A 25,867-nucleotide genomic window follows, 5' to 3' on the forward strand; every position below is an offset into this window, starting at 1 on the left:
GGTCAAAGTTTGCGACATGAACACCACTAATGTCTCTTTATTTCAAATTTAATTTCTTGTGTTTGTAATATCAAGCTCTGGTTGTTCCAAATCCTGTGTTTAAGCAAAACTAAAGTTTGTTTCCATATGAAAAAGGTTGAACGTTACAGATCAGTTGTAGTTAATTTTTCAATAAATATTCAGTTTGGCCCGTGACTTTATCTCAGTTTCATATTTTGGCCCACTGTGAATTTGAGTTTGACATATCCCTGATCTATTTTGTAAAATATTTGTATTACCAATAAATATTTTACTCTTAATATCTGTCAAATTTTAGATCTTCCTCCTGTAATGCGTTCCTCAGAAGGATCAATACTTTTGGGGGAATCTCATCCATTACAACAGCAAATTCTTTAGGTCTAACTGCGATTTTAAATTTATTCAAAAATTCTCTTGCTAGTGAAAAAAGAGATTTCTTTTTGTATAGGATGTCTTTATTGTTCCATATATAATATCTCCTAGGTGAAAAGTTATGCTTATAGGCTTATAGTGTAAATGCCATGTCAAATATTAAGTTTGATAATGATAACGATCTTCTGTGACGTCCGCAGTAATGACGCGAACTTGACGCCATCCAACTGCGACGGGAGAAGGCTCGCTAAGCTAGTTTTTAACCGCTCGGACTGGTTTAATTTGCGTTTATTCTTTTACATTTATTTACATATGTTGTGTATTTATCTTCTAAACACGAATATTGTGTAAAATATGGTCGCGGGAATGAGGTCATTTAATCGTGATATGACTTTTAGCCTGTTTTGCTAACAGGAGTTTTGTTGTGTAGGGAAGAGAAAGGTGTTGTTTACTTTCCCAAAATGAGGGACACGGTTTTCTAAGCTGTTTTACACTGAGGATTAAACACCATGAGCGACTCGGAGGTGGAAAGGTAACGTGTGGAAACTTAAACACATCATTTATTTTACTCACACCAACAGTTAGACGTGTATATTATTAGTGACGTTTTGTGTTTACGTTGTTGTTTACGAAGCTGCAGTAAGTGTGACAAACACAATAACAGAGTGTTGTTCAGGGGAAAGTCGTACAAGTGTCTAGAAGGCACTTAATGACATCATGTCATTCTAAATAATAGATAACTTTCTTACTAATTACTTTCCTGTAACATTAATTCACCATTGTGTTTAATTCCTTCGTGTGTGTGTGTTTCATTTAGGACTATGATGGAGCGTCCTCCACGGCTCCATGTGTAGTGACAATCCAGAAGATTATGATGATGAAGACGTCGTTGAAGATGTTGCTCATCAGCCTGTTATTAAAGTCAATTTACCCACCAGGTAAATCAACACAATCTCTCACACAAACCTGTCATTCATTTGCTGTTATTTCTATCATTTTTGTTGCTTCAGAAAATTGTATTTTGAGTGTATTGTATATGGATAACTTGGAAATGTATAAATTGTCTTATTATATTCTATATTATACTGTGTGTGTGTGTGTGTGTGTGTCAGGATCAAGATTCAACGCCCAGACTCGCCAGAAACAGGCGTCACCTCAGTCACACAAGACCGACAAACCAGTGTCCATAATGAGGGGGTATACTTTACTGCTCAAAGGTAGCTTCAATGCACACACGCGCACACACACTCGCACACATGCTCATACACGTACACACGCACACACACACACACTTGCTCGCACACACACACACTCACTCACACACACGTTCACTCACACACTCACTCACTCACACACACGCTCACACACACGCTCACACACACACTTTCACACTCATACCCACACACCCTCTACATTTTATTGCACATATAGCATGATATGGTTTGTAGGTGAACAATATGTGACTAATAATAATAATTAATAATCCCTTCTCACATCTTTCCTTCATTACATCTGTACCTACTTAATACATATTTACTTACTTCCTTTTCTGTATTTAAACCTTTTCCCCCTTTCTAAATGATATTTTTTCACACTTCTTTCCTTATTTCCTATTCTTACATACATTCTTATTTACTTATTTATTTCTGCTGTCTTTTCCCTTTTCCCTCCATCCTACTTTCCAAATCCCTTCCTTATCGTCTGTCATTACTAACTTCCTATTTTCTTTACTTCCTCACTACTTTCTTACCCACATACATGTTTCCTTCCTTTATTTCTTCCATCTCTCCTTTGTTACTCCACCGACTATGCAAAATGGGCAGCAGTGTGTGTGTGTGTGTTTCAGGAGGCAGCCGTACCCAGAAGAAATTAATATGGAGGTAGAAGATAATGAGAGTTATGTGTTTCCGAGTGAAGCCCAAGGCAGAGAGACGCTGAATATTCAGACTGAACCAAGTGTTCCTGAACCCACACACTCTCCCTCTTCTACAGCAGATTCGACAGATGAACTTGCCCTGCCCTATATATTCACGGTGTGTGTGGGGACAAAATTAATGCTTAAACTGTCACCTGGATATAATGAAGATAATTCAGAGCAACAACCAGATGAGTCCCTGACCTGTGTGTGTGTGTGTGTGTGTGTAGGCCATGTTGAACACACTTAGGATTCTTAACATCGTGGAGCTGCAGTGTTTCGTGCGCACTCTGTGCTCTCAGTGTGACGGGCAGCTGGAGTTCCGGCAGCTGGAGCAGGAGGGTGAGATCGACGTCCTGGACGTGGTGGACCGAATGCTGGAGAAATGGAGCAGAGGAGAGACGTTACACAACACCATACGCACACTGTACGACATCAACAAGCGAGACCTTGCTGCCAGTCTGGAGAGTGTGTGCAGAAGAGGTACAGTAGGGCTCAGGAGAAATGAGGAAGACTGTTTATAGCTGCCATAACATATGATACTCATCTCTCCCTCTCTCTCTCTCTGCCTCTCCCTCTCTCTCTCTCTCTCTCTCTCTCTCTCTCTCTTTGCCTCTCTCTCTCTCTCGCCTCTCCCCTCTCCCTCACTCTCTCTCTGCCTCTCCCTCTCTCTCTCTCTCTCTTTGCCTCTCTCTCTGCCTCTCTCTCTTTCTTTCTTTCTCTCTCTGCCTCTCCCTCTCCCCCTCTCTCTCGCTCGATCTCTGTGCCTCTCTCTCTGCCTCTCCCTCTTTCTCTTTGTTTCTCTCTCTGCCTCCCCCTCTCCCTCTCCCCCTCTCTGCCTCTCTCGCTCTCTCTCTGCCTCTCTCCCTCTCTCTGCCTCTCCCTCTCTGCCTCCCCCTCTCCCTCTCCCCCCTCTTGGGTGCAGTTTGAACTGAGAGCCAGTCACAAGCGTCGTTATTACAGTCTTTACGAAGGAATCTGTCGCCCGGGGCAACAGCGCTACATCAGGCACGTCTATGTCGAGTCGTCCCTTGTGCTGGAAACTCCACAAAACGATGGAACGTCAATCCGCACCTGCGACCTCTTCTCTCCGCTCGCGAGCGAAGGTCATGTCCGTGTCGTCGTGACAACAGGTGTCCCGGGCATCGGCCTTTCAGTGGCAATGCAGATGTTCCTCATGGACTGGACGGAGGAGCAGGCATGTCAGGAGTTCCAGTTTGTTTTTGCTCTTCCGGGTCGTGACCCTCACCTGGTCAGAAACTCGGATCAGACTTTCCTGGAGTTTCTTGCCGCGTTTTATCCTGAAACAAAGAAAGCGGAATTCCTGGCACGTGAAGACTGCCCTGTGCTGTTCGTCATCGACGCGCTGGAGCTCTGCAAGCAACGTCTCGATTTTCAGAACAATCCAAGCATCACCGAGATCACGACTCTGGCTCCTGTGGACGCCCTTCTCACAAGTTTGAACAAAGGAGACTTGTTGTCTCACGCGTGCATTTGGATCACAGCCCATCGTTCCACATGTCAGAAAATCCCCCAGAATTGCATTAGCAGGGTTACAGACCTGAAAGGATTCGGCAATGCACAGAGGGACGAGTACTTCACCAAGTCAGAGGTTTTCCAGGTCTGTACGACGCTTGCTATTTTCCTCTATTCTCCTGGATTGGGTCGGTCGTTTTTGAGCAGTATTTACAGAACCGAGGGATCAACGAGCAAATGCCAAAGCTCACCACTTTCTACGCGCAGTACGTGATCGTGCTGACGAACCGGAAAATCGAGCGCTACCTCGGTACGGGGATCGAGGCTTCACGCTGGACAGAGGCAGATAAACACTTCTTGATGAAAATGGGTGAGCTGGCACTGCAGATGCTGTGTGAAAACAAGAACATCTTTCATGAAGACAGCGTGTCTCGTTTGCAACTGGACATCGACGATGTCACTCATCAAGGCGGGATCTCATTCGAAACAGGCGAATCCACCAGAGAAAATAGGAGGAGCTTTGGGTTTGTCCACCACAGCATTCAGAAATTTATGGCTGCATTGTACACCTACGTAACGTTTCGGGTGACGGGAGAAAACGTTTTTGAGCCGAGAGGAAGAACGCGGACGGAGCGACCTGTCAGTGAGCTTTACAGACCCGTCATTGACGCGGTGCTCGCCAGGCAGGACGCACACATGGACCTCTTCCTGCAGTTCCTGTTAGGACTGGTGGCCGAAGAGACGGAGATGCAGCTGTGTGGCCGCCTGCTGCCTCAGCGTCACCCGAAACCACAGGGTGTGGAGGGTGTGCTCAAGCATGCGAGGAAGAAGATAAAGGAGAACACCGTACCCGAGCGGTGTAGCAATTTGGAACAGTGTCTTTCCGAGCTGGAAGAGAGCAAGCATGTGCAATGAGACAAGAACAAAATGAAGAACTCTTCGATAGAAGCACCTGAGGAAAAGAGTTTATTCTAACAGTACACGTTTTAGTGTGTGGAGTGTTTACAGGAAATTTTATAGTGACTTCCTTCTGTAAGGCAGAGAGTTGCTTAAGCTGCTAAAGGCTTTCACAAGACTTCAACCTCATCATGTTTTCATTTAGTGAAAAAGCAGCATGCACCCGAGCGCCGGCTATCAGCAGAGACCGTGGACGAGACCATGTTGAAACTGCACGTAGTATGAAAAAATATAGCTAGTTATTGCTCCTTATATAGATATTTAAATTGGGGAGTTGAATGAAAGAACTAGAATTTCTGCAGGATTTACATAACATCCTTCTTCGTAACCAGACGGTGAACTGATTACATTTTGAAATTAATCCAAAGTGGTTCAAAGTTCCCATTTATTTGAATGTGAGGGGAAGCGTTAAGTTTAGAGCGTTGCCGTAACAACGACAAGTCTTCTCTTGTCCAAGTTAAACAAGGTGCTAAAGTTAATCCAACATGTTATGTGTAAAATTCACAAGAAGGGAATTTTCTCCCATGAAGGGAAATGTGCTTTCTGAAGCAGGTAAAAATATGAGAATTTTCTGTGTGTTGGCTCCCGAATCGTTTACTACTTAAAAACAGAGTGTCAGTCTCACTACAGCGTCCTCTCTGAATCACTGAGGAGATGTACACGACTCTGAATCACTGAGGAGATGTACACGACTCTGAATCACTGAGGAGATGTACACGACTCTGAATCACTGAGGAGATGTACACGACTCTGAATCACTGAGGAGATGTACACGACTCTGAATCACTGAGGAGATGTACACGACTCTGAATCACTGAGGAGATGTACACGACTCTGAATCACTGAGGAGATGTACACGACTCTGAATCACTGAGGAGATGTACACGACTCTGAATCACTGAGGAGATGTACACGACTCCACATTATTGACAGTTGCACCTTTTTGCCTCTTTGGCCAAATAATTTATCCATAATGTAGACAGACATCTACAAAGGACACTAAACAGAGGCTTGTTTTATTAAATAATGACAAATGTGTGTTTGTACGTTATAAAGACGTTGTGATTCGCCTCAGCTTGGAACGTCTTGTTTTTGTGTGCATTTTTTATTTAGATTTTTTTTATCATTTCATTCAAACACATCGATGGGATTGATTATGTTCATAGCTAGGAACTAGGAAATGAAATTAATATAAAATACATTAATTATATATTTATTTCAGGATTTACACCCATATATTCCTGCCATTCCCCATCCTATCTTATCCTGGTGTGTAAAGTAATTACAAGATTGTCATTATTTCATTTTTTTTTTCTGTATTTAGTGATTTTAAAGCCAACCCGTCACTCTCCGGTACAGGTTCACGATTGTTGAACGATGCACAGTGACACCATCTGCAGCAAGTCGATGTTGTAGGTCTTTGGAGGTGGTGTGAGGGCTGTTTTTGACCGTTCTCACCATCCTTTGCCTCTCCAATATTTTACATGGCCTGCCACGTCTGGCCTTAACGAGAACTGTGCCTGTGGTCTTCCATTTCCTCACTATGTTCCTCACAGTGAACAATGACAGTATATCTCTGCGATAACTTTTTTAGCCTCCCCCTAAACCGTAATGTTGAACAGTCTTTGTTTTCAGGTCATTTGAGAGTTGTTTTGAGGCCTCCATGTTGTTCTCTTTGACTCTCCTCTGAAGAGTGGCAACAAATTGCACCTTAAATACCTTTTCTCATGATCGGATGCACTTGTCTGTGAAGTTCAAGGCTTAATGAGCCACCAAACCGATTGTGTGTTCCAATAAATCAGTGCTAAATAGTTACAGGTATTCAAATCAACAAAATGACAAGGGTGCCCAAATTTATGCACCCGTTTAATTTGGTTTTGATGCATATTGTACATTTTCTGTTAATCCAATAAATCTCATTTCACTGCTGAAATATTACTTGTGTGTCCTTCAGTTATTTGATGGATCAAAATGAAATTGCTGATCCAAACACCCAAATATTTATACATGAAAATCATGGAAATGGTCAGGGGTGCCTAAACTTTTGCACACGACCGTAACGATTACAAACAAAAACCAAGTATTAAAAATATGAAATTAAAGTAAAATTAAATTCATTTATAGTCTTTTACACTATTAGAAAACGTTTACACGGTAAATATGAGTGCAAGCTTTGCAGTAAAACACTTTGGAAGGATTTCAGCGGTTTGTGGTAAGATTTTCCGATTTTAGCCGAATATCCGCGAACACGTACAATGTTAGCCGAAAGTACCCGAACTCATGAATAACAGTTCAATAACGTTTGAAAAGAGGCACAGACCACTCCAAAACAAGTTGCTAAATATTTATTTGACCCTAAAGAACATACTACAAGTCTTTAATGTGCTATTATTTACTCTAGATGTTCAATTTCCATAGCAACTTGTTCTGGAGTGGTGTGTGCCTCTTTTCAAAAGTTATTGAACTGGATGCTCTGCCAATGGAGAACCCCATAGAATAGAGTGATGATGGAAATTGAACATCTAGAGTAAATAATAGCACATTAAAGACTTGTAGTATGTTCTTTAGGGCCAAATAAATATTTTTCATCATGTTCTAGAATAGTCATCAAACTTTTTAAAATCTATTGAACTAAATGTTGTCATAGAAGGAACCGATACAACACACTATGAAGTAGTGTAGTAGAAATTGACCACATAAGGAAAATTGCTGCACAATAAAGGGCTGTAGTATGTTTAATAGGGTGAAGTTAAGATTTTCCGACGTGTTCAGGACCAGTCCATCAAGCCTCTTAAAAGCAATTGAACTTAATAATGTGTCATTCAAGAAACCACAGTAATTAACACAGTAATAACAAAAAATAAAAAAACAACAAAAAATACACTCGAGGCACAAACTGTTTATTAAATATATAAATCATAAACGTTTCATATATCAACATAGATTCAAGTGAAGAAACAGGCGTCGTAGGTTATTAGGCCTAAAATTAATTTCATTTACAATAACTTAATTAATCTTCAAAATAGGTAAATAATCACGGATTAGGTTTATATAATTAAAAATAAGGGGGAGATTGTAACTACGCTCCATCCTGCTAAATAAATGTTTAGACCTGAAACTTTGGCCTGAACTTTAAATTAGAGGCGTTTATTGGTTATTTTAATTTAAATCATTAAACTCTTATCTTAGCAGCGATCCAAAATCCCGTTAAATCCAACTTTAGAAGAACTTGACTCAATTCCAACCACTTTAATAGTGGTTAAGACGTTTTCAGACCTATAATTTGCATAGCTCCACCCACAAAGTCATTTTTGGAGTACATTTAACTCATAACTACAAAACTACAAAAGATAGAGAAAAGTTTTTTTGCGACATGTTGGCCATGATATATTGTATAATCTGCAATATAAAGTGAAATTTCACCCTCAGTGAGAAAATTAGGCCGATTAAGAACCCGGTCTGGCCTGCCACTGAGAAAACTTAACCTGGCTGGGAATTATACTGTCGTTTTGAGAGATATTTCCTAGAGGGCTACCCAGTAGAAGCCTGTTGGCCTTATTCGTGGTCATACGCAGGGGTCTGTGGGCTCAACATAGCACAGCACTCTGCCTGAGTGGTCCCGGAAACCTTGCGGTGTTAACAAAAAGGGCCACGGGCGGAGAGAGGTGAGTCATGGTCTTCTACTGGTCTTCACCTTGGTTATAAATGTACTGAAAATGTGTATTATTGTGTGATGGTTCAGGTTTGATAACAGTAATGTGTTAAGCTCTAGCATTATAATGTAAATAGGACTTTAAATCGTCTTTTATCTTTATAGGTAAATAAATAATCATTCTGCTCTAACACTTTATTATTGTAAATAGGACTCTAAATGTAATCATTTATCTTAAATAGACAAAGTAAGAGGATTATTTTTCTTAAAAAAATGATCCTCATCTTAAATAATTTAAATAAATAAATTATTTATTTATTCTCTTAAAATAATTGGTGCCTTAATTTATAAATAAATTAATTAATTACTTACTCATTTATTTAATTGGCTTTGGGAAACGGGCCGGGGAGTGATCGACCTACGGCTTGCCGCCATGGATGAGGGTGTCTAGTAATTAAAGGCTGAAACACCCTGTGACTCTATGGTTTACTACTGATGACGTGTCTCAACATTTAGGATTTCGTTGGGCTAAAGAGGACTTTAATTTTAGTCTGTACCCTTAGCCCTAAATAGGATTTAGTGCGTTCTCCATTCCTGAACCCAAAACATAACCGCAAGTTTCCAGATTTAAGCCCTAAGACATAACCGGTTTTCTAGCCCTAAGCCCTAACCTTAACCGGTTTTCTAGCCCTAAGCCCTAACCTTAACCGGTTTTCAAGCCCTAAGCCCTAATCTTAACCGGTTTTCTAGCCCTAAGCCCTAACCTTAACCGGTTTTCTAGCCCTAAGCCCTAATCTTAACCGGTTTTCTAGCCCTAAGCCCTAACCTTAACCGGTTTTCTAGCCCTAAACCTAACCGTTAGCTCTAACCTTAATTCTTAGAACCCTAAACCTAATTCCCAGCCCTAAACATAACCAGAGATTTAAAGTGCGTTCGTAACACTAATTTTTGGAACCGTAAACCTAACCTTTAGCCCTAAACATAACCTTAGGCGTCATCTGAGGTCGGAACTTTAATTCAGACCGACCTCGAACTTTACGAGAGCACTTTAAGCTCATAACTCTATAGTTCTTTCGTTCGCCGTGGTGGTGATGGCCGAAAACAAGGCCCGGGAGGCTGGCCCATGCACAACGTTGTCTCTGGGTCACCTTCCCAGAGTTACGTTTCATTTTCCCCTAACCTAATCCTAAAACCTAGCCCTAAACCTAACCTCAACCCTAAACTTAACCGTCGCCTAATCCTAAAACCTAGCCTTAAACCTGACCTTAATCCTAACTATAACAGATAAACTCCAATTCGGACCGTTACGCTAATTAGACTCTAAATCCTTAAACCCAGCCGATCTTGGCCCTAAAAAAATCCCTAAACATTACAATTTGGCTCTAAAACCTAAAAACAAAATTCAAAAATTATTTTCATATCTCAAAATCATAAAAGACAACTTTCAAAATTGACCCAAAGCAACTTGAATTGGACCTAACGCTCTAAATCCAAAACAAACCTAATACGGAGGAACTAAGTTACCTAATTAGATCTAATTGATTGATTGATTAATTGATTTGTTGATTGATTAATTAATTAGTTAATTGATTGATTTGTTAATTAATTAATTAGTTAGTTAAACTGATTAAATTGATTTATTAATAATTTAAATCAATCCATTAATTAGATTGTTAAATTAATGTCATTGATTGATTAATCGATCAAATTAATTGATAAAACTAACAAGGATTAATCTAATTTAGACTAATACATTAATCTGGGCTCTGGATCCTAAACCCAACCAATCTTGGCTCTAAATTTTTTTAAACACCCCAAAAAAATTTTTTTTCATACAATACAATGCCTAAACCCACTTGAAGTTACAATTATAACTCAATATTAGAACCCTAAATCAATATAAATCAAATATTTTATTCAGAATTATATTTACTTATGTATTTATATTAATTATATCAGAAAAAAATCCAATTTGCATAATTAATACTGCAGATGAGGCCGTTTTGACATAAGCTCCGCCTAAATGCACAGAGAGGATTCTGGGAACAGAATCAAGGGCTAATATCTCAGCAACCATTCGAGCTATCGATATGCTGTTTTTTTTTTTTGCCATGTGCATCATGTTCTACTGTGTCTGATGACACCAAAGTTGAAAGCACACAAAAAATTTAAAATTTCTACCGTCCTGGTGAAAAAGGTTCATTTTAGGCACACAGTTTCAGCTTGATCCATAGAGATTCGAGCTGGGGGGCGGCTACATCAGTAGAAGCCTGATTTTTTCCCGAAACTATTCCATCGGTGACAGCCTTGGAATAACGTAGGGAAGAATCCGCTGATGTACACTTAACCCTTGGGGACCCAACCCAGTAGAAGCTTGATTGCTTCCTTAAAAATTTCAATTTGGAATTCGTAAGGAAGCCATCCGCTGGGCTGCTACCCGCCCAGGGCCATCTGGAGGTAATGCTTTTTGCGTTGCACTTTGGACCCCTGGTTTAGCTAGGAAAAAAGAACGAACTGAGCATCTCGGATACCTTGCGGTGTTAATGAAGAGGTGCTTGGCTAGTGCCCCTGCAACGCTTCCCGGATGCGTCGATCCAGTTCTCAGACCCTAGGTGAGTATACGGCCTCCAAGGTGAGTTTTCGGCCTCCTTGGGTCTACTAGGACAGCGTTGGACTCGTTCGCGGACCTGTTCGCCGACTCAGCCAGAATGTCTCGGGAAACCTTGCGGTGTTAACAAGGGACAAAGTTAACAAAGGCTGAAACACCCGTTGAGTCTGAGGTGCACTGCTGATGATGTGTCCTAAAATTCATAAAATATTTGTGTTTAAAAACCTAAAATAGACCAGTAATTCTAAAAAAAAAAAAAAAGGAAAATTCAAAAAATTAATAAATAAATAAATAATTAATTAATTAAACAATGAAATAAATAATAAATAAAAGAACACATTTAATCTCTCTCTAGAGAAATCTTTAACTTGGAGACTGACCCACTCACTCCAGTGGCTCACCTCCCTGTTATTATTTTTTTTTTAAATATATCAAAAGTCTGACAGAGCGATAGCTGTGCAATAACATGCGCCGGCCAGTGCCTCACCCTTGGCTCCCGCTACATCCACGCAGGTTAAGACCCTGTGATGGGGGGGTCATTGTACATTTCCAAAACCTAACCCTAACCCCAACCCTAACCCTAACTCTAACCCCAACCCCAACCCTAACCCTAATCCTAACTTACTGCTTGGTTTCATTTCTAAAAAAAGTCATTTTTGTTTTTGTGTTTTTCCAAAATAAGGCAGGTCAGCGCCTGAAGAAGGTTTCAACCGAAACGTTGCGCAATTGACTTGTCTATTTATTTATTTGTTTAACCATAGGGATGTGAGGGCAGGAAGGTATTGACCTCCACCCAAAACACAAAATCATTATCGATTGTAGGGATGTGAAGGCAGGAAGGTATTCACCTCCACCTCCACCCAAAACCACAAAATTATTATCGAATCTCAATTGTGAGAAATTTTTGGAACAGGGGGCAACGCCAATGTGGACGATCCCCGCATAAAAACACTGTGGACTCCACTGGTTTATGGTACTGGGCTCACAATACCCATGGGGGGGCTTGCTGGGAAGGGACAGTAGGATGATCAGGGGGGCATGTTAGGCAGGCCCGTGCCTAACGTGTCTCAGTTTGACTGAGACCATGGTCTGGGGTCCCTAACCCCAACCCCAACCCTAACCCAACCCTAACCCATTTGGATACCACCTTAAGTCTTTATTTTTACTACGGTTGCCTCTATGGTGGAACCAGTCGAGCAGTGCTGGTAGATCGGAGGTTGCGGGGTGCAGTGCAATAATGATGCAGAGCTTGTCCTGTAATGATCCAGAATGGCCATAATTTATAAAACTTGAGCCATTTGGCAGTTGAACCATTACAATACAATGACATTTGCAAGCATGACCTGAAATTGTGTTCTAAAATGACATGATCTGAAAATGACATTTCATTTGTTTTGTTTTCTTTTTAAATGTAAATCACGTCGTTAATGTAGAATCAACATAAACTATGTATAAATAAATATTAAAAATCAGTATATTTCAATTTAGCTTAAAATACATATTTTTTATTCAGAACGCTGGTTCTCTCATGAACAACAGACTGAAAGACATATTTCTTATATGCACTGAAATAATATCATATAATTAGCACAATTAATAACCAGCTGAATGACAAAACCATCAAAGCTTAAAAATGAGTTTAGAAAGCAGTCATTTCTAGTATAATGTACTAATATGAAGCACAAAATTTACAACCAAAAATATATTCCTTGTTCCAATGCTAACCCTAACCCTAGGTCTATAATAGCAAATGCAAAAGAAAAAAAGAAAAAGGAAAGATTCTGCAGACAGGTCAGAGTCTTGGAAGTCTTTCATTCCATTCCATAAATTCAGCAATGAGCACTGCACTCCTTATATACTGTTGAGGCCCCATAGGTAAAGAATTGGTAGGATGTTTAGCTTCAAAGTGCAAACAGTAAAGTACTTTTGTTTTCTCCAGAAATCCATTGGGCAACGTTTTAAAGTGAAGCTTTACTCCAAAAACTCTCAATTTTGATGGTACAAATATACATGGATAGTTGGATGTCTATCCGACATTTAAAATCCAGTCAGTAACACAAATAAGTTTTGAGTGCTTTTTCTTTGAAAAATCCCTTGAACAGAACATGAGAATTTTAAATGGCTCAAAAGATTAATGGTTAAGCTTGTGAAAGTTAATCTGCAGGTTATACTGTAGCTGTGTTAAATTACACTTACATTGTTTAAAACAGACACTCTTCCTTCTGTGAAAAAGGTTCTCATGTTCATGTTGATTGTTAATCTATTCCATTTTATCAGCAGTTGTTATGATAAAAGTCTGCAGTCTGTCTCATTAAAATGTAGACTGGTGTCCATGAGAAACCTTGTGCAGCAATTATTTAAGCATTAAAATGTTTCTCATCACCATACATTCAAATACACACACACACACACACACACACACACACACACACACACACACACACACACACACACACACACGTTCTATAATTTCTCTCCAATTAAGAAATTTGGAATTTAAGATTAATTGAAAAGTTCATAGAATTCTTAGCTAAATAATGTATTCGTATTTTAGTTAATATAATTAATAAACTAGTGGATAAATAATTGTTCCTTTGTTATTCATTTTTACTGAATGAGTTTGAGTTTTTACTTCTATGTGGTGCATGAAGTTCTTTGAGATCACACTGCGGTGAACTTTATTCCCACTGATTGTCTGACCTTTACACTGAGCTCACATTCCTCACTGAAATTATACAACATGACCCATAAAAACAAAAGGCAATAATGAGCTTAAAATACTGCAGCGGATTATATCAAAAATGATAAAAACACTAAAGCTTTCATTACTCCCAATGCATTTAATTCCATGGAAACTGAACACATACAGGAAAATAAATACAATATGCATTGACTGTATATAAAAAAAATAAAGAAAATGGCATATACGACACCTAACTCTCTAAGATTCAACACCGAACACAGACACGCAAGTTTGGGATTTTTCACCAGATTGCTGTTTTTCTACACAGAATACTTTTAAAATCATATCATTTCAAATACCAAACCATAAATAAATCTAAATTGTACAGATGTTAAATGAAAATAATTTAATTCACAGCCTTTTAGATTAAATAATTATAACTACACATAGCACATATGTAGAGTTTCTTTAACTGGATACCCTACATACTCCACACGTGAACAAAGTCTTTCAACATTATACAACTATAATAAAAATCTGTAATTGTACAAGTAAATTATGTATTTAACCGTTCAAAAAACATTAAATGGGCAGTTTTATTTAATGTATATTCTGTCTATCACTATGCTGTTTAAATGTAAATAATAAATGTTAAGTTTAATTCTCATTTAACTACTGATTCTTATACAATATGTCACATGAACATCTGTGGTAATTGTGGTGTATGTTATGGTGTTATGGTGCATGATACAGTATTGACAGCCTCACATGCTTTTACTGTCCGTTTTTTTCTAAAACAGAATGCATAAATGGCTGCGATGGGGACGCAGCTTACTGATGAGACAATGAGAAGACCAATGAAGATCTGAACATAAACAGGATACTCCATTTTCACTGATTTTCCCTGAATAAGACAAAAGACAGGAGAACACATCTCTTCTACATATTTACTTTAAATGTTAAATCAGTCGCAGTGTTTACATTGATTAGAAATAATATTTGATAAAATATAATGAATATTATATTTACAGTAAAGTAATGTATTCATTTTAAATTAATATGCATCTCTTACTGTGGTTTTGTCCCATGCCTGATATGTCGGGGCTCCTCCCTGGACGTAATTTATTATGTAGGAGATGAAGAGGCTGATCAGCAGTAATGGACTCACAAAAATCCACATGATCTTCCAGTACCAGTTTGGCCGATGACCCAGCATGTCCTCAATGTCCTTCTCAAACCTACACATTAAAATATAATCCGCCAACTTATGCCGAGTTGTGCCACAATACAACACATACATATACATACTCGCACCTACTCATTTAAAAACCATCAGTATGTGGATGTTCACAGGAGCATCCTTCCTAGAGCAGCTTACACCCACCTCCTGGCCCCACTGCCTCTGGCATTTTGAGTCAGCACCTGCCACTTGCCTGTCAGGGTGCCAAGGACAAGGTTGACAACTCTTTCAGACAGCGTGGAAAATTCTGCTAGGTGTGTCTTAGTGGGTTCTAGTCAAGTCAACAGGAACTTCTTTCACTTCCGAGGAAAGGGGCCATAAACCTGTTCCCCTCCCAGATCAAGACTCTGCTTTCACAGCCAGTATTTGTTGTTCCCTAGAAAGAGGAGTGACTGTGTCCACTTTTTATTTATTTTACACAGGAAGTTCCTCGGGTTCGATATTCCAATAATTAACCAACATTTTGTTCTTTCTTTTGGTCTAACCCTATCACCATGCACATTTTCAAAGTGCATAGACACTGCCCTGCAACCACTGTGTCTCCAGAGCATATTTGCACTGAATTACTTGGATGACTATCTAATTCTGGCCCAGTCTTATGCTATGGTGGTCTGTCATCGAGATGCTGTGCTTGCCCATATGAGGTCTCTAGGCCTCAGGCTGAACCCAGAGGAGTATGTGCTTCTCAGAGAACCACCTTGTTGGGGATAGTTTGGGATTCCACTTGGCAGATATTCAGCAGGGTGGAAGTGTATCTGTTTGCCTCCAAAGTTGACACACACCAAGGGAGACTCCCATCAGTAAAGATCTCCTCTCTCAGGCGCAAGGGCCGATCCTACACCTCCACCCCGAGATGTGGAAGCTCTGGATCCTCCACCCAATGAGTCTGTCAGAATACGAGAGTCTGCATCTGCTTTGCCCTGTAAGGGCCCTGATAACTAAGGTCCACAGCTTGAGCTCATGGTATAAGTGCTCCTCCATGTTTGTCTGGCCAGGGGTGGTCCCCTCCAAGAAATTTGTGGTGCGGCAGGCTGGTCCTCTTTGCTCACCTTTATCAGGTTCTGTAACCTGGACCCCACTTCTGGGTTCAAGGTCCCTCAGGGGATTTGATGTTCTGTTTCCATTTTGCTCGTGCCCTTCAAAGCGTCTGCGAGTCATTGACCGGTGTGGCAGGATATTGACGTTCCCACAGCGTTAGCAATGACACAGCATAGTATGCCAGTGATATGACGTAGATGCCATTATATGGACTTGTTGCGGCATATTCTCTTCATCATGTGTCTATTAAATTGGCATGTGTGCACACAGTGGTTCAGACATAACGTCCTCAATGATGCATTCCCATAATGTCAGCCATTACACAACATCTCAATCCATTCTCAGGGCAGCAGGTTATATACAAAACCTGGTATCATTTTTTATAGTTTTGCACTATAATGTAAAAATGGGATATCAACTACTTAACAGTACAATGAGAAGTTCCATTAGATATATTATCATATAATATGCAAAAAAATTTGTATGAATTTATTATATGTAAGATATTTTTTATATGTAAGATATTTTTTTCCAGTCATTTTACCTATTCAGTCCATAGACGTAGGAAATGGCGAGAACTTCAATCAGCAAAATGAAAAGCAAAGGGAATGTTGCACCATAGTCATTAAACACCGTAAACCAGTAATTACCCGAACGTGTGGTGAAACCCAAACCCAGCAGAAAACAGAAAAGACACACCAGACCTAAACAGAGAGAGAGAGAGAGAGAGAGAGAGAGAGAGAGAGAGAGAGAGAGAGAGAGTACACCAAGTAGCCAAATTGTTCAAATGTATCATTCTGAATTGTTCTTGGTTTAGACTTCACTATTGATTGACTATTTAATTGAGTTTTATACCATTGAGTGTGGCATGGTTGAAGTTTTGTGCAAGGATTGTGAGGTCCCTCAGTGGTGTTATTATGGCTGTAACGTTTCCCAACATGCTTCCCATCCCCAGCACCAGCAACATCAAGAAGTAGAGAACAGACCAGAGCTGAGAAACCGGCATGTTTTTAATTGCCTCACTGTACACGATGAATGCTAAGCCGGTACCTTCAACAGCCTACACACACACACACACACACACACAGAAAACACAGATCATTACTGATCATTTAATCATTAGATCAGTGCACACACACTCAAGCACACACATGCACAAACCGTGTCAAGTTCATCCTCCAGACTGCAAGATTCTATTTTGTGTTGAATGAGTGCGAGCTTCTCAGGATCTGTATGATTTAAAATACTGATCCATGACATCATATTTTCTTTATTTATGGCATCTTCAGCAAGATTGAATGTGTTTAGAAGTAAAATTCTCATCCTGCAATAAACAAATAACAAATGAACAATAAATCATTTTAAGCTGAACAAGCTTATCATAAAGTTGATGATAAATAACTGACTAACATGGGTTAGGGTAAAGTAAAGATGTTTCAGTAATTAGTGTATATATTACTATATATATTCCCATCCTGTAAATACTGCCTGCCATCATCAGCATAAGAGTAGTCACCTCTCTCCCATCAGAATGAATACATTTCACCTGCTCCAAAACTGTAAGAATAAACACCACCCGCTCCCCATAGTATAAAAATAAACACCACCCGCTGCCCTCAGTATAAAAATAAACACCACCCGCTCCCCTCAGCTTCAGCTGGAATAGAAAATATATTCATCTCATTCAGAAGCTCTACTGAGTGCTGCAAATGAAATGGAAAATTTCAACCACAGTTTATTGTAATGGATTATTGTTTTACTTTTTATGGCAGAACATAAACTCTGCTAATGTTTGATAACACAGTGTTAAAATAGTTACTGATTTATGGTCTAGAAATCTGTTTCTACACCCATGACAGAATACACACACAGAGACAAACACACCTCTCTAAGCAGCTCTCATAGTTGAATGTGGCTTTGAAGCCGTAGATAGAGAAGGTGATGATGCTGGCAAAAACTGACGTTCCGCTGTTAATGAGGGCGACAACAAGAGTCTGACGCTCAAAGTTGTTATTGTGGTCGTTATAACTGGCAAAAGCAATTAGAGAACCGAAACCCAAACCAAGAGAGAAGAATATCTGAGTAGCTGCATTAATCCACGTTTGAGGGTTCACCAACTGCTCCAGCTACACACACAGACAAATACATTCACAAATATACATCAAGTGCACACACCTGTTAAAATGACAGGTTTTCCAAATTCTTGCAGAATTAATCATAATGAAAACTTTCCAGGGAGCCTGACAAGAAACCTACGGCAAAACAAAGGATCTGCAGGAATATCTGACTGGACATTCACTGTATGGGACAATTTCTCATATTCCTTAGTGAGATTGAATGAATAAAAAACCTACAAGTGTGCCTAAATTGTCTAAAGCCATCTGGCATATTGTTTTATCATTTGAGGAGACAGTGGTAGAATCATTTGGGCATAATTCCTTAAGATATGGTTTGCATAAAAACATCACCCAAAGAAACCATACCAGTGATGAAGCAGCATCATTCTATCAGTCTGCTCATGTTCAGTTGACACTGATAGATAGAATCATGGATAGTTCTTAATACCAATTAATTCTGGCACAAAACTTGCAGGTCTCTTTTAGACAGCTGAAGAAAAAATCATCTTGAAGCATGACAACGACCCAAACTAAGTAACTCAACTAAAAAATGACTTCAAAAGAAGTTTTTTTTGGAGTTGGTCTAGTTAAAGCTCAGATGGAAATGACAAAGAAGGTGGTGCACAAGAGATCTTTGGAATACAATTACCAAAACCAGATGTGCTAATTTGGTAGACCCCAACCCTAAAACAGTGCTGTACTAAAATCAATATTAGTTAAGGGTGTGTATAATTATAATTTACATCACAAAATTGGAATAAGTGATGGAGGGATGAAGGGTTTGTATTAATTTTGTTAAGTGCATTGCAAACAGGCCTGGTGTGTTTGTAGCCTTAATATCCTACCTTTGGAGTGAACATGTATTTCACTCCATTTAGCGCTCCATGCAGAGTGACGCCACGGATCAGATACACAACCAAAACCAGGTATGGAAACGTTGCAGTGAAATACACCACCTAAAAACAAAACATCTCTATATACTGTATATATGCTACAGAATTACGTGAACACCTGAACACTGAATATTTTTCCTCACAACAGAGTTTCAGCTTTTCTGTCTGTGACCTGGTGAGCCAGCATAAGAGCATCTGCCAAATGCTGTAAATGTACATCACAATCATATCTCAATCTTCCATAAACTGTCACCACAAAGCTGGGAGGAAACATTCTAAAGAGTTTTTTGTGTGCTGTAGTATTACAATTTTCCTAAACTAGATCTAAGTTTGGCCTAAATCTCGTCCACCGTATTGTAGAAATAAATTGTTTTGTTACAAATAAAGATCGATAAACATAATCTTTTTGTTTGTGAAGTGAATATTTATCTCATTAAAGTAATTGTCTATGATTGATTATGGATGCGATTAAACATCTTTTTTTTATTTATTATGACTGTAATGGTGGTCTTTACTTTGCCAGTAGATTTTACTCCTTGGATGATGAAGAGGTAGGTAATGCTCCAGGCCAGCAGGAGGCAGAGTGCCACACCTGTGTGAATGCCAACACCGTGTTCATCAATGGACGCTGAAATATTTAGTGTCTCACGGAAGAAGAAATATTGTGTTGAAGTGGCGACTTCACACTCCTCTAAATATCCTGTATAATTGGAGTTCAGGGGACATTGAGCCCATGGCAACATGGCCTACACACACACACACACACACACACACACACACACATATATATATATATATTTTATTAACAATGACCTACAATACCTTTCTAAATCAATAATAATAATAATAATAATAATAATAATAATAATAATAATAATAGCTACAAGCAAAAATTAAGGGGCCAAACACCTCAGGGCCACTAGGGACACATGTACGTACACGGACGCATGGGTGTTTTTCAGTATAGCACTTCATGGCACTTACATGCACTAACTTTGAACAATAAGCAAATGCATTGCAGAGACATTACCACTTTTCCCTTATGGCACCTTCAAGAGTGAATTGTTCAATAATGGATAGACAGAGTTCAACATGTCAAGCCTCGAAACCATTTATCAATATGCCAAATTTCATAAATATGTGATGAAGTGTGTTTGTATATGAGTGAAACATAATAATAATAATAATAAACCTGAAAGGAGTGGAAAAGATACCAGAAGCTCCAGGCGTTAATTACATTATAATACAAGCACAGGTAGACAGATATGACCACACTCGTGAAGCCTAAAGTGAGAAGACAAAAAAAACATAATATAACACGATCATTACTGTAACACACACACACACACACACACACACACATCATGATCCAACTCCTGCTAATTAGGGACTGATGAAAGTGAGCATAATGAATCCCTTACCCACTCCCCTTAGGTAGGGACTAATGGAAGTGAATGTGCCAATGCTGCCTAAACGCATCTTCTGTCCAATAGCAAGCTCCAAATAGAAAAGAGGAATTCCCTCTAGGAAGAGCATGACGATGTATGGGATCAGAAACCCTCCTGTAACACACACACGTTTCATCTTTCAATGCTGTATTAAATCTTTTAATATTTTAGAATTTATTTTAGTAAGATTTTGTTTAAAACATAAAAATCTTTTTCTCTCATAATGGGTAATTTTGTCTTCACCAAAGTTGTTAATATTTTTCATGTTTTAATGGATTTCTAACATCTCAGTCATACCTCCTCCATGCATCTGGCAGAGATAAGGAAATCTCCACACATTCCCCAAACCAACAGCATATGAAACACATGCCAGCACAAACTGAGTCGGAGAGTCCCATGATGGCCGGTCCGCCTTCTCCATTGAACCAATAATAATAATTATTACTATATTTATATTTTAAAAAATAAACACGAACCAAGTGAGTAAATCTGATGTTGAAATCTATGAAACTCAGATCGACTGAGCTCAGTGCTAAGAGATCAGAGCGCAAGACTAAGTAAAGTGTCAGTTTATAACCCAGAGTATATTACAGAGCAGTCTCTCACATTGGGGGCGTGTCCTCACATGGGGGATGGGCAGGAGGTGGAGTCTTTGTTTTAGGCTGAACTTACAACATACTGTAAGTGAAAGTACTTTAACTATCAAGCTGTGTGTGTGTGTGTGTGTGTGTGTGTGTGTGTGTGTGTGTGTGTGTGTGTGTGTGTGTGCGGTCAGTGTGTTCTGACTGTATGTAAGTAACAGTGTGGGGGTCACAATGAGAAACACAGCTGCGGGTGGGATGAAAATAGTGTGTGTGTGTGTGTGTGTGTGTGTGTGTGTGTGTGTGTGTGTGTGTGTGTGTGTGTGTGTGTGTGTGTTTGTGTGAGTAACAGTAAGAAACACAGCTGTATCACTGAGTACAGTCCTGTTTTTAAGCATCCTGCTGCTACACAGTTTTGTTCCTGAACTCTTCGATGTCTACATGTTTATTATAAATTGACCATTTCATCAAATTCATTTTTTTACATTTTGTCTGATATTTCTTGTCTCCGGCTGGCGCAGCACTTGTCTCACTGTTTTAATGCATCACATATTAGATGAGGTGCACACACATCATTTGGAGCATAATATATATATATGCTCCAAATGACGCTACACACGCTACACTTACCCTATGTATGTGCTTTTTATATATATATAAAAAGCACATACATAGGGTAAGTGTAGCGTGGCTTTGCACTGGGCTGGTTCCATGCAACACGCCATGCTTTTTTAATGCATTATACACTAGTTGACAAACATATCATGAGTATAACAATGAAAGCAGCCATATTTATTCCACAAAAAACAAACAAAACAAAAAAAAACCATACACACAAACAGGGTGAGCGTGGCATGTGCGGGACGGCTGGGGATGGGGATGGATTTTGGGACCATGGATCCCGCAGCACTTCACCTTGATAGCCCGTTGTAATATGACACCAGCGGGGGTCTATAAAAAAATGTATTTTTACAGAAAAGAGAAACTTATGACAATATGATAAAGGGCCAAAGTAGATGACTAATAAATAAACTTTACATGTATGCAGATGATAATTCAGGTATATAAATCAATCAAGTATATGTAACTAAAGTTCCAAGAACTAAAAGCGGGCAAAGTTAAACAGGTACCAGGTGGGTTCAATAAGTATTGACACCAGTCACACATCAGGGACAGAAACAAGACACAAATCAGAACTAAAAGCCTTGTGTTGGTCTGGAGACATCTTGACATATGCCTAAAGCTGGACAGAAGAGGCCTCATAGCAGACATTAGGCTGCCTATCTAGTGGCTTCAGAGGTCTAACACACTGGTCTCCAACCTTTTTTTCGCCGTGGACCGGTCAATGTTTGATTATTTTACCGCGGGCCGCTGGGGGTGCAGGGTGGGGGCTATACAATTAAATTCAAATGAATAATTTTACTTTAATTGTATTTAAACTTGCCTTTTTAACTCACTACAACGCTAAACCAATGAGAACCCTGTGCTTGTTTCTTTACAACGAGACGGTTCCATCTGGGGTAATAGGAGACGATGACACCCGAAGTGTGTCGCTTATGTCCAGTTTATTCCGTTGTTTTGTTTCGGTTGCCATCACTGCAGAAATCCCCGCTTCACACAGATAGCATGTCGGACATGACGATAGGGATGTAAGTGCTGTGGTGACAATCTCAGGGTATTCCGCCATGACTTTAATCCAGAACACCGGCAGAGTTTCTAACTTTCTAACGACGTCTGTTTCCTGCTCATTTTTGCTAATTTGTGGGTTAAATTTGAGCAAACACAATATACACATACACCAAGCACTGTTAAACATGACAAAGTACCGGTGAACAGAGAGAAGAGCGATACACACCTTCTCTCTCCACCAAAGCTACAACACCACCATCGCAGCTGCTCGGCTCCAGACGTCACCTAAACCCGGCCCGAGATCATGCTATTTTCCGCATGCGCGGTATCAGTGCGGCTTTAGGTCACGTCTCTCAGCTCCCGGTTAACCTCTCGTCCATGGAAAGTCACACAAACCGAGAGAAATACACCACAGTAAATAAAATGGGAATAATTTAATGTTCCTTGGGTGGCCTGGTACCATTTGGCCCGGGGGGTGGGGACCACTGGTCTAGAGTAAAGGTGTAGGCCTCAGTCATGGCAGAAGAGGTCTTTTTGCAGACTATGGTCATGGTTGGAGAGGCCTGGGCCTAGTTGAAGATGCAATCCATCTGTTGGTAAATGTATACCATCAGGCCTGGGCTTCGAAGAGGAAAAAGAACATAATAATCTGCTCTCTCTTTATGCCTGCATATGTAGAGCTTAACAGACTTTTGGTTCCCCTCCATTTCACACTGCCCTCTTTACTGCACACTACAACTTCCATGTCTTCTGGAATGCATGCTTGACTGAAGCAGAATGCAAGTACATAATTTCAGACGTTCAGCATCAGAGTCGTAGCTTAGGCCAGAACAGAGGTGGGCAAGAGACAATATGAGTAAGCAGGACAAACTAGAAGGAACCCAAACCAGGGAGTCTTCAATTCATGGGTACCAAACAATGAAACATAAGTGTCTAACAGACAAGACTTAAACAGTCAGTAACGAAGCATGTAACAGGTGGGGACAATAATTATCAACCCCAGTCACATGACAGGGTTTGAGACAAGAAACAGATCAAAACAGTATGAGAATAATGAGAAATGAGATTAATATAAATAAATAAAAAACATCTACTATATATTTCTAATATTTGAACATATATATGAATATATTAGTATAATGCATTAGTTATTTCTCATATTTATCATACATTTCTGCTCATAGTGCAATTTCATGGTTCCTCGTGTAACAGCTGCCTCGTGTGATATTATAATGTGTGGTGTGAAGGTGAAAAGACAGCAGACAAATGTGAAGAGAAGCATTAGATTTATTTAAGGGAGTCCAAATATTACTGTCACAATTCCGGGCAATTCACAGACAGACAGCATTAGCAGAACAGATTGTGTGTGTAATGATGTTATGATGTGCATTAGATGTGCTGTGACAATCTGAAACATGGAATTGTTTGCACTTTAACATTCTAACCCGGACCCGTTAAAATTCTAATATTATCATATTTAGCATCTCCTTATTATAATCTAATATTATAAGATTATAAGCTCTTTGATATTAATAAAAAGATAAATCTTTCGTTCATGTGCAGTTAATCTAGTTATTACGACAGGAGCGTCATCAAAAGAGGTGGAAAGGAGAGAGGACAAAGGGAGCTGCTCAAAGCTCTGCACTTTTCTGTTATTCAGTAAATTCTGCCCTGTTCTATTTTACCTGAAATGTCCTTTAGCCTAAAGTTCCTGTGTTATTAATGTAGTTAATGTTTAAAAAAGCGGCAGCTCAAAAGTCTTCTGTTTCATTTTGTTCTTAAAGATTAAAAGCACTTTTATTTTATTCAGAAGATTCTGAATGTTTGACATGAAATCTAGGCCCTAAGTTCAGGCTGCACAAAGCTGTGTTTCTACTTTATTTATTTTATTCAGAAGAAATTCAGTGTCTGTTGTCTGTTACTTGACATGTAGTAAAGACGACTACAGGATTGTTTTACATCCAAGTGCCAGACAAGTTCAGCCTGAAAACACTTGGCATTTAACACTAAATTATATAGAAATGTGTGTTATTGAGTTTATTAACATGAGGGTTAAAAGGATTAAAATCGAAAGCAAATATTGTCTTTTTGTGTAATCTGTATGTAAGTAAAGAGAGGTACAGTTTTTCTGACCTCATTAGCGCTAATGTGATCCCACCTACCGCGCGCACGCCATTCATATGGAAATGACCTGACGCGGTCAATGCAAACAAGATCAACGCCCCAAACAATGGTATAAGAAGCAGAAAGTTTTAACAGATTCCATTAAGGATTAAAAAAGATTCCATTAAAGATTTTAACAGAGCCATATTGTATTGGTCATATACACTGTTGTTACTTGTACATATTGTTACTTTATTATTTATTTTAAGCATCTGTTTTGTAGTAGTGTCTGTTTGCTCGGTCTCTTGTCTGGCACACATGCACTAGGTTGTACACAGCGATGTGTGCAATGTAACAAACTCCAAGGTGTTTTTACTTGGTATTCTATGTTCTTATGTGAATAACGGTAGGACACTGTGTGCACAATTATTAGGCAAGTTTATTTTTGAGGATTACTTTTGTTATTGTACAACTACGGTGCTCTTGGTCAATCCAAAATGTTAACAAATCCTCAAACCTGAACATTTAAGTAGTAAAAGTGAAGTTTTGGCTTTCTTAAGAGAATATCTATATGTACACTGTTATTAGGCAACTATTAGTGTGCAGAATTATGCAACTAAATGAAAAACAAAGATTTTCCTTTCTCACTTGTTTATTTTCACCTGTTAAAGTGAGAATAATAATACTTTGATTTGTATCTATCTTTTCTCAACGAACTCCACTGATTTTCACAAAAGCATGTTGAACAGAAGTGACACTCGTGCCTAGTGGTGGCAGTGAAGTGTAGCAGATAATCCTTGTAAATAAAATAAAAAGTCAGGAGAGACCAGGGAAGTAAAGATAATTGATTATTGAATTGTCTTGACAGTTGAGTTGTCGTTCTATTAAAACATGTGGGTGAAATATGAAATATGTGGGTGAGAGATTGAACAAATGACAAACCTGAAATAAAAGTCGCTGCTCATGAATCATAAATTTGTGACCAGATAAATGATCTGTTTTACTCTATTAGTATTGTAATACCAGCAATATAAATATAATGATCATTATATATATATATATATATATATATATATATATATATATATATATATATATATATATATATATATATGACCTTAGAATGACCACCTAATA

At 39.0% G+C, this 25,867-nt stretch overlaps 2 protein-coding genes across 2 annotated transcripts; one reads left to right on the forward strand and one right to left on the reverse strand.

Annotated features, from left to right (window-relative positions):
* Positions 1-578: 578 nt before the first annotated feature.
* LOC113636452 lies at positions 579-5,808 on the forward strand. Its single transcript, XM_047808403.1, has 6 exons — positions 579-922; positions 1,208-1,328; positions 1,503-1,607; positions 2,237-2,423; positions 2,536-2,788; positions 3,231-5,808. Exons 2-6 carry the CDS (start codon positions 1,237-1,239, stop codon positions 3,233-3,235), a joined length of 642 nt encoding a protein of 213 aa, XP_047664359.1. The 5' UTR covers positions 579-922; positions 1,208-1,236; the 3' UTR covers positions 3,236-5,808.
* Positions 5,809-13,818: 8,010 nt separating this feature from the next.
* On the reverse strand, positions 13,819-20,980 carry LOC113651577 (sodium- and chloride-dependent transporter XTRP3). The gene is made up of 11 exons (XM_027160413.2): positions 20,715-20,980; positions 20,391-20,531; positions 20,162-20,253; positions 19,485-19,715; positions 18,922-19,032; positions 17,844-18,085; positions 17,121-17,283; positions 16,815-17,019; positions 16,504-16,663; positions 14,754-14,919; positions 13,819-14,585 (listed from the first exon to the last, which is right to left on the reverse strand). Exons 1-11 carry the CDS (start codon positions 20,836-20,838, stop codon positions 14,409-14,411), a joined length of 1,812 nt encoding a protein of 603 aa, XP_027016214.1. The 5' UTR covers positions 20,839-20,980; the 3' UTR covers positions 13,819-14,408.
* Positions 20,981-25,867: the final 4,887 nt, after the last annotated feature.

Source organism: Tachysurus fulvidraco, chromosome 25 (genome assembly GCF_022655615.1).
Source record: "Tachysurus fulvidraco isolate hzauxx_2018 chromosome 25, HZAU_PFXX_2.0, whole genome shotgun sequence".
NCBI classification, from domain to species: domain Eukaryota; kingdom Metazoa; phylum Chordata; class Actinopteri; order Siluriformes; family Bagridae; genus Tachysurus; species Tachysurus fulvidraco.

Bases quoted from the DNA above. Each gene is read 5' to 3' on its own strand.
- LOC113636452 (XM_047808403.1), top strand. From the start codon at position 1,237: ATGTGTAGTGACAATCCAGAAGATTATGATGATGAAGACGTCGTTGAA. The intron at 1,329-1,502 runs GTAAATCAACAC...TGTGTGTGTCAG, and splicing joins AAAGTCAATTTACCCACCAG to GATCAAGATTCAACGCCCAG. The intron at 2,424-2,535 runs GTGTGTGTGGGG...GTGTGTGTGTAG, and splicing joins CCCTGCCCTATATATTCACG to GCCATGTTGAACACACTTAG.
- LOC113651577 (XM_027160413.2), bottom strand. From the start codon at position 20,838: ATGGAGAAGGCGGACCGGCCATCATGGGACTCTCCGACTCAGTTTGTG. The intron at 20,532-20,714 runs GTATGACTGAGA...TGTGTGTTACAG, and splicing joins CTGCCAGATGCATGGAGGAG to GAGGGTTTCTGATCCCATAC. The intron at 18,086-18,921 runs GTAGGATATTAA...CTGTGTGTGTAG, and splicing joins AATACATGTTCACTCCAAAG to CTGGAGCAGTTGGTGAACCC.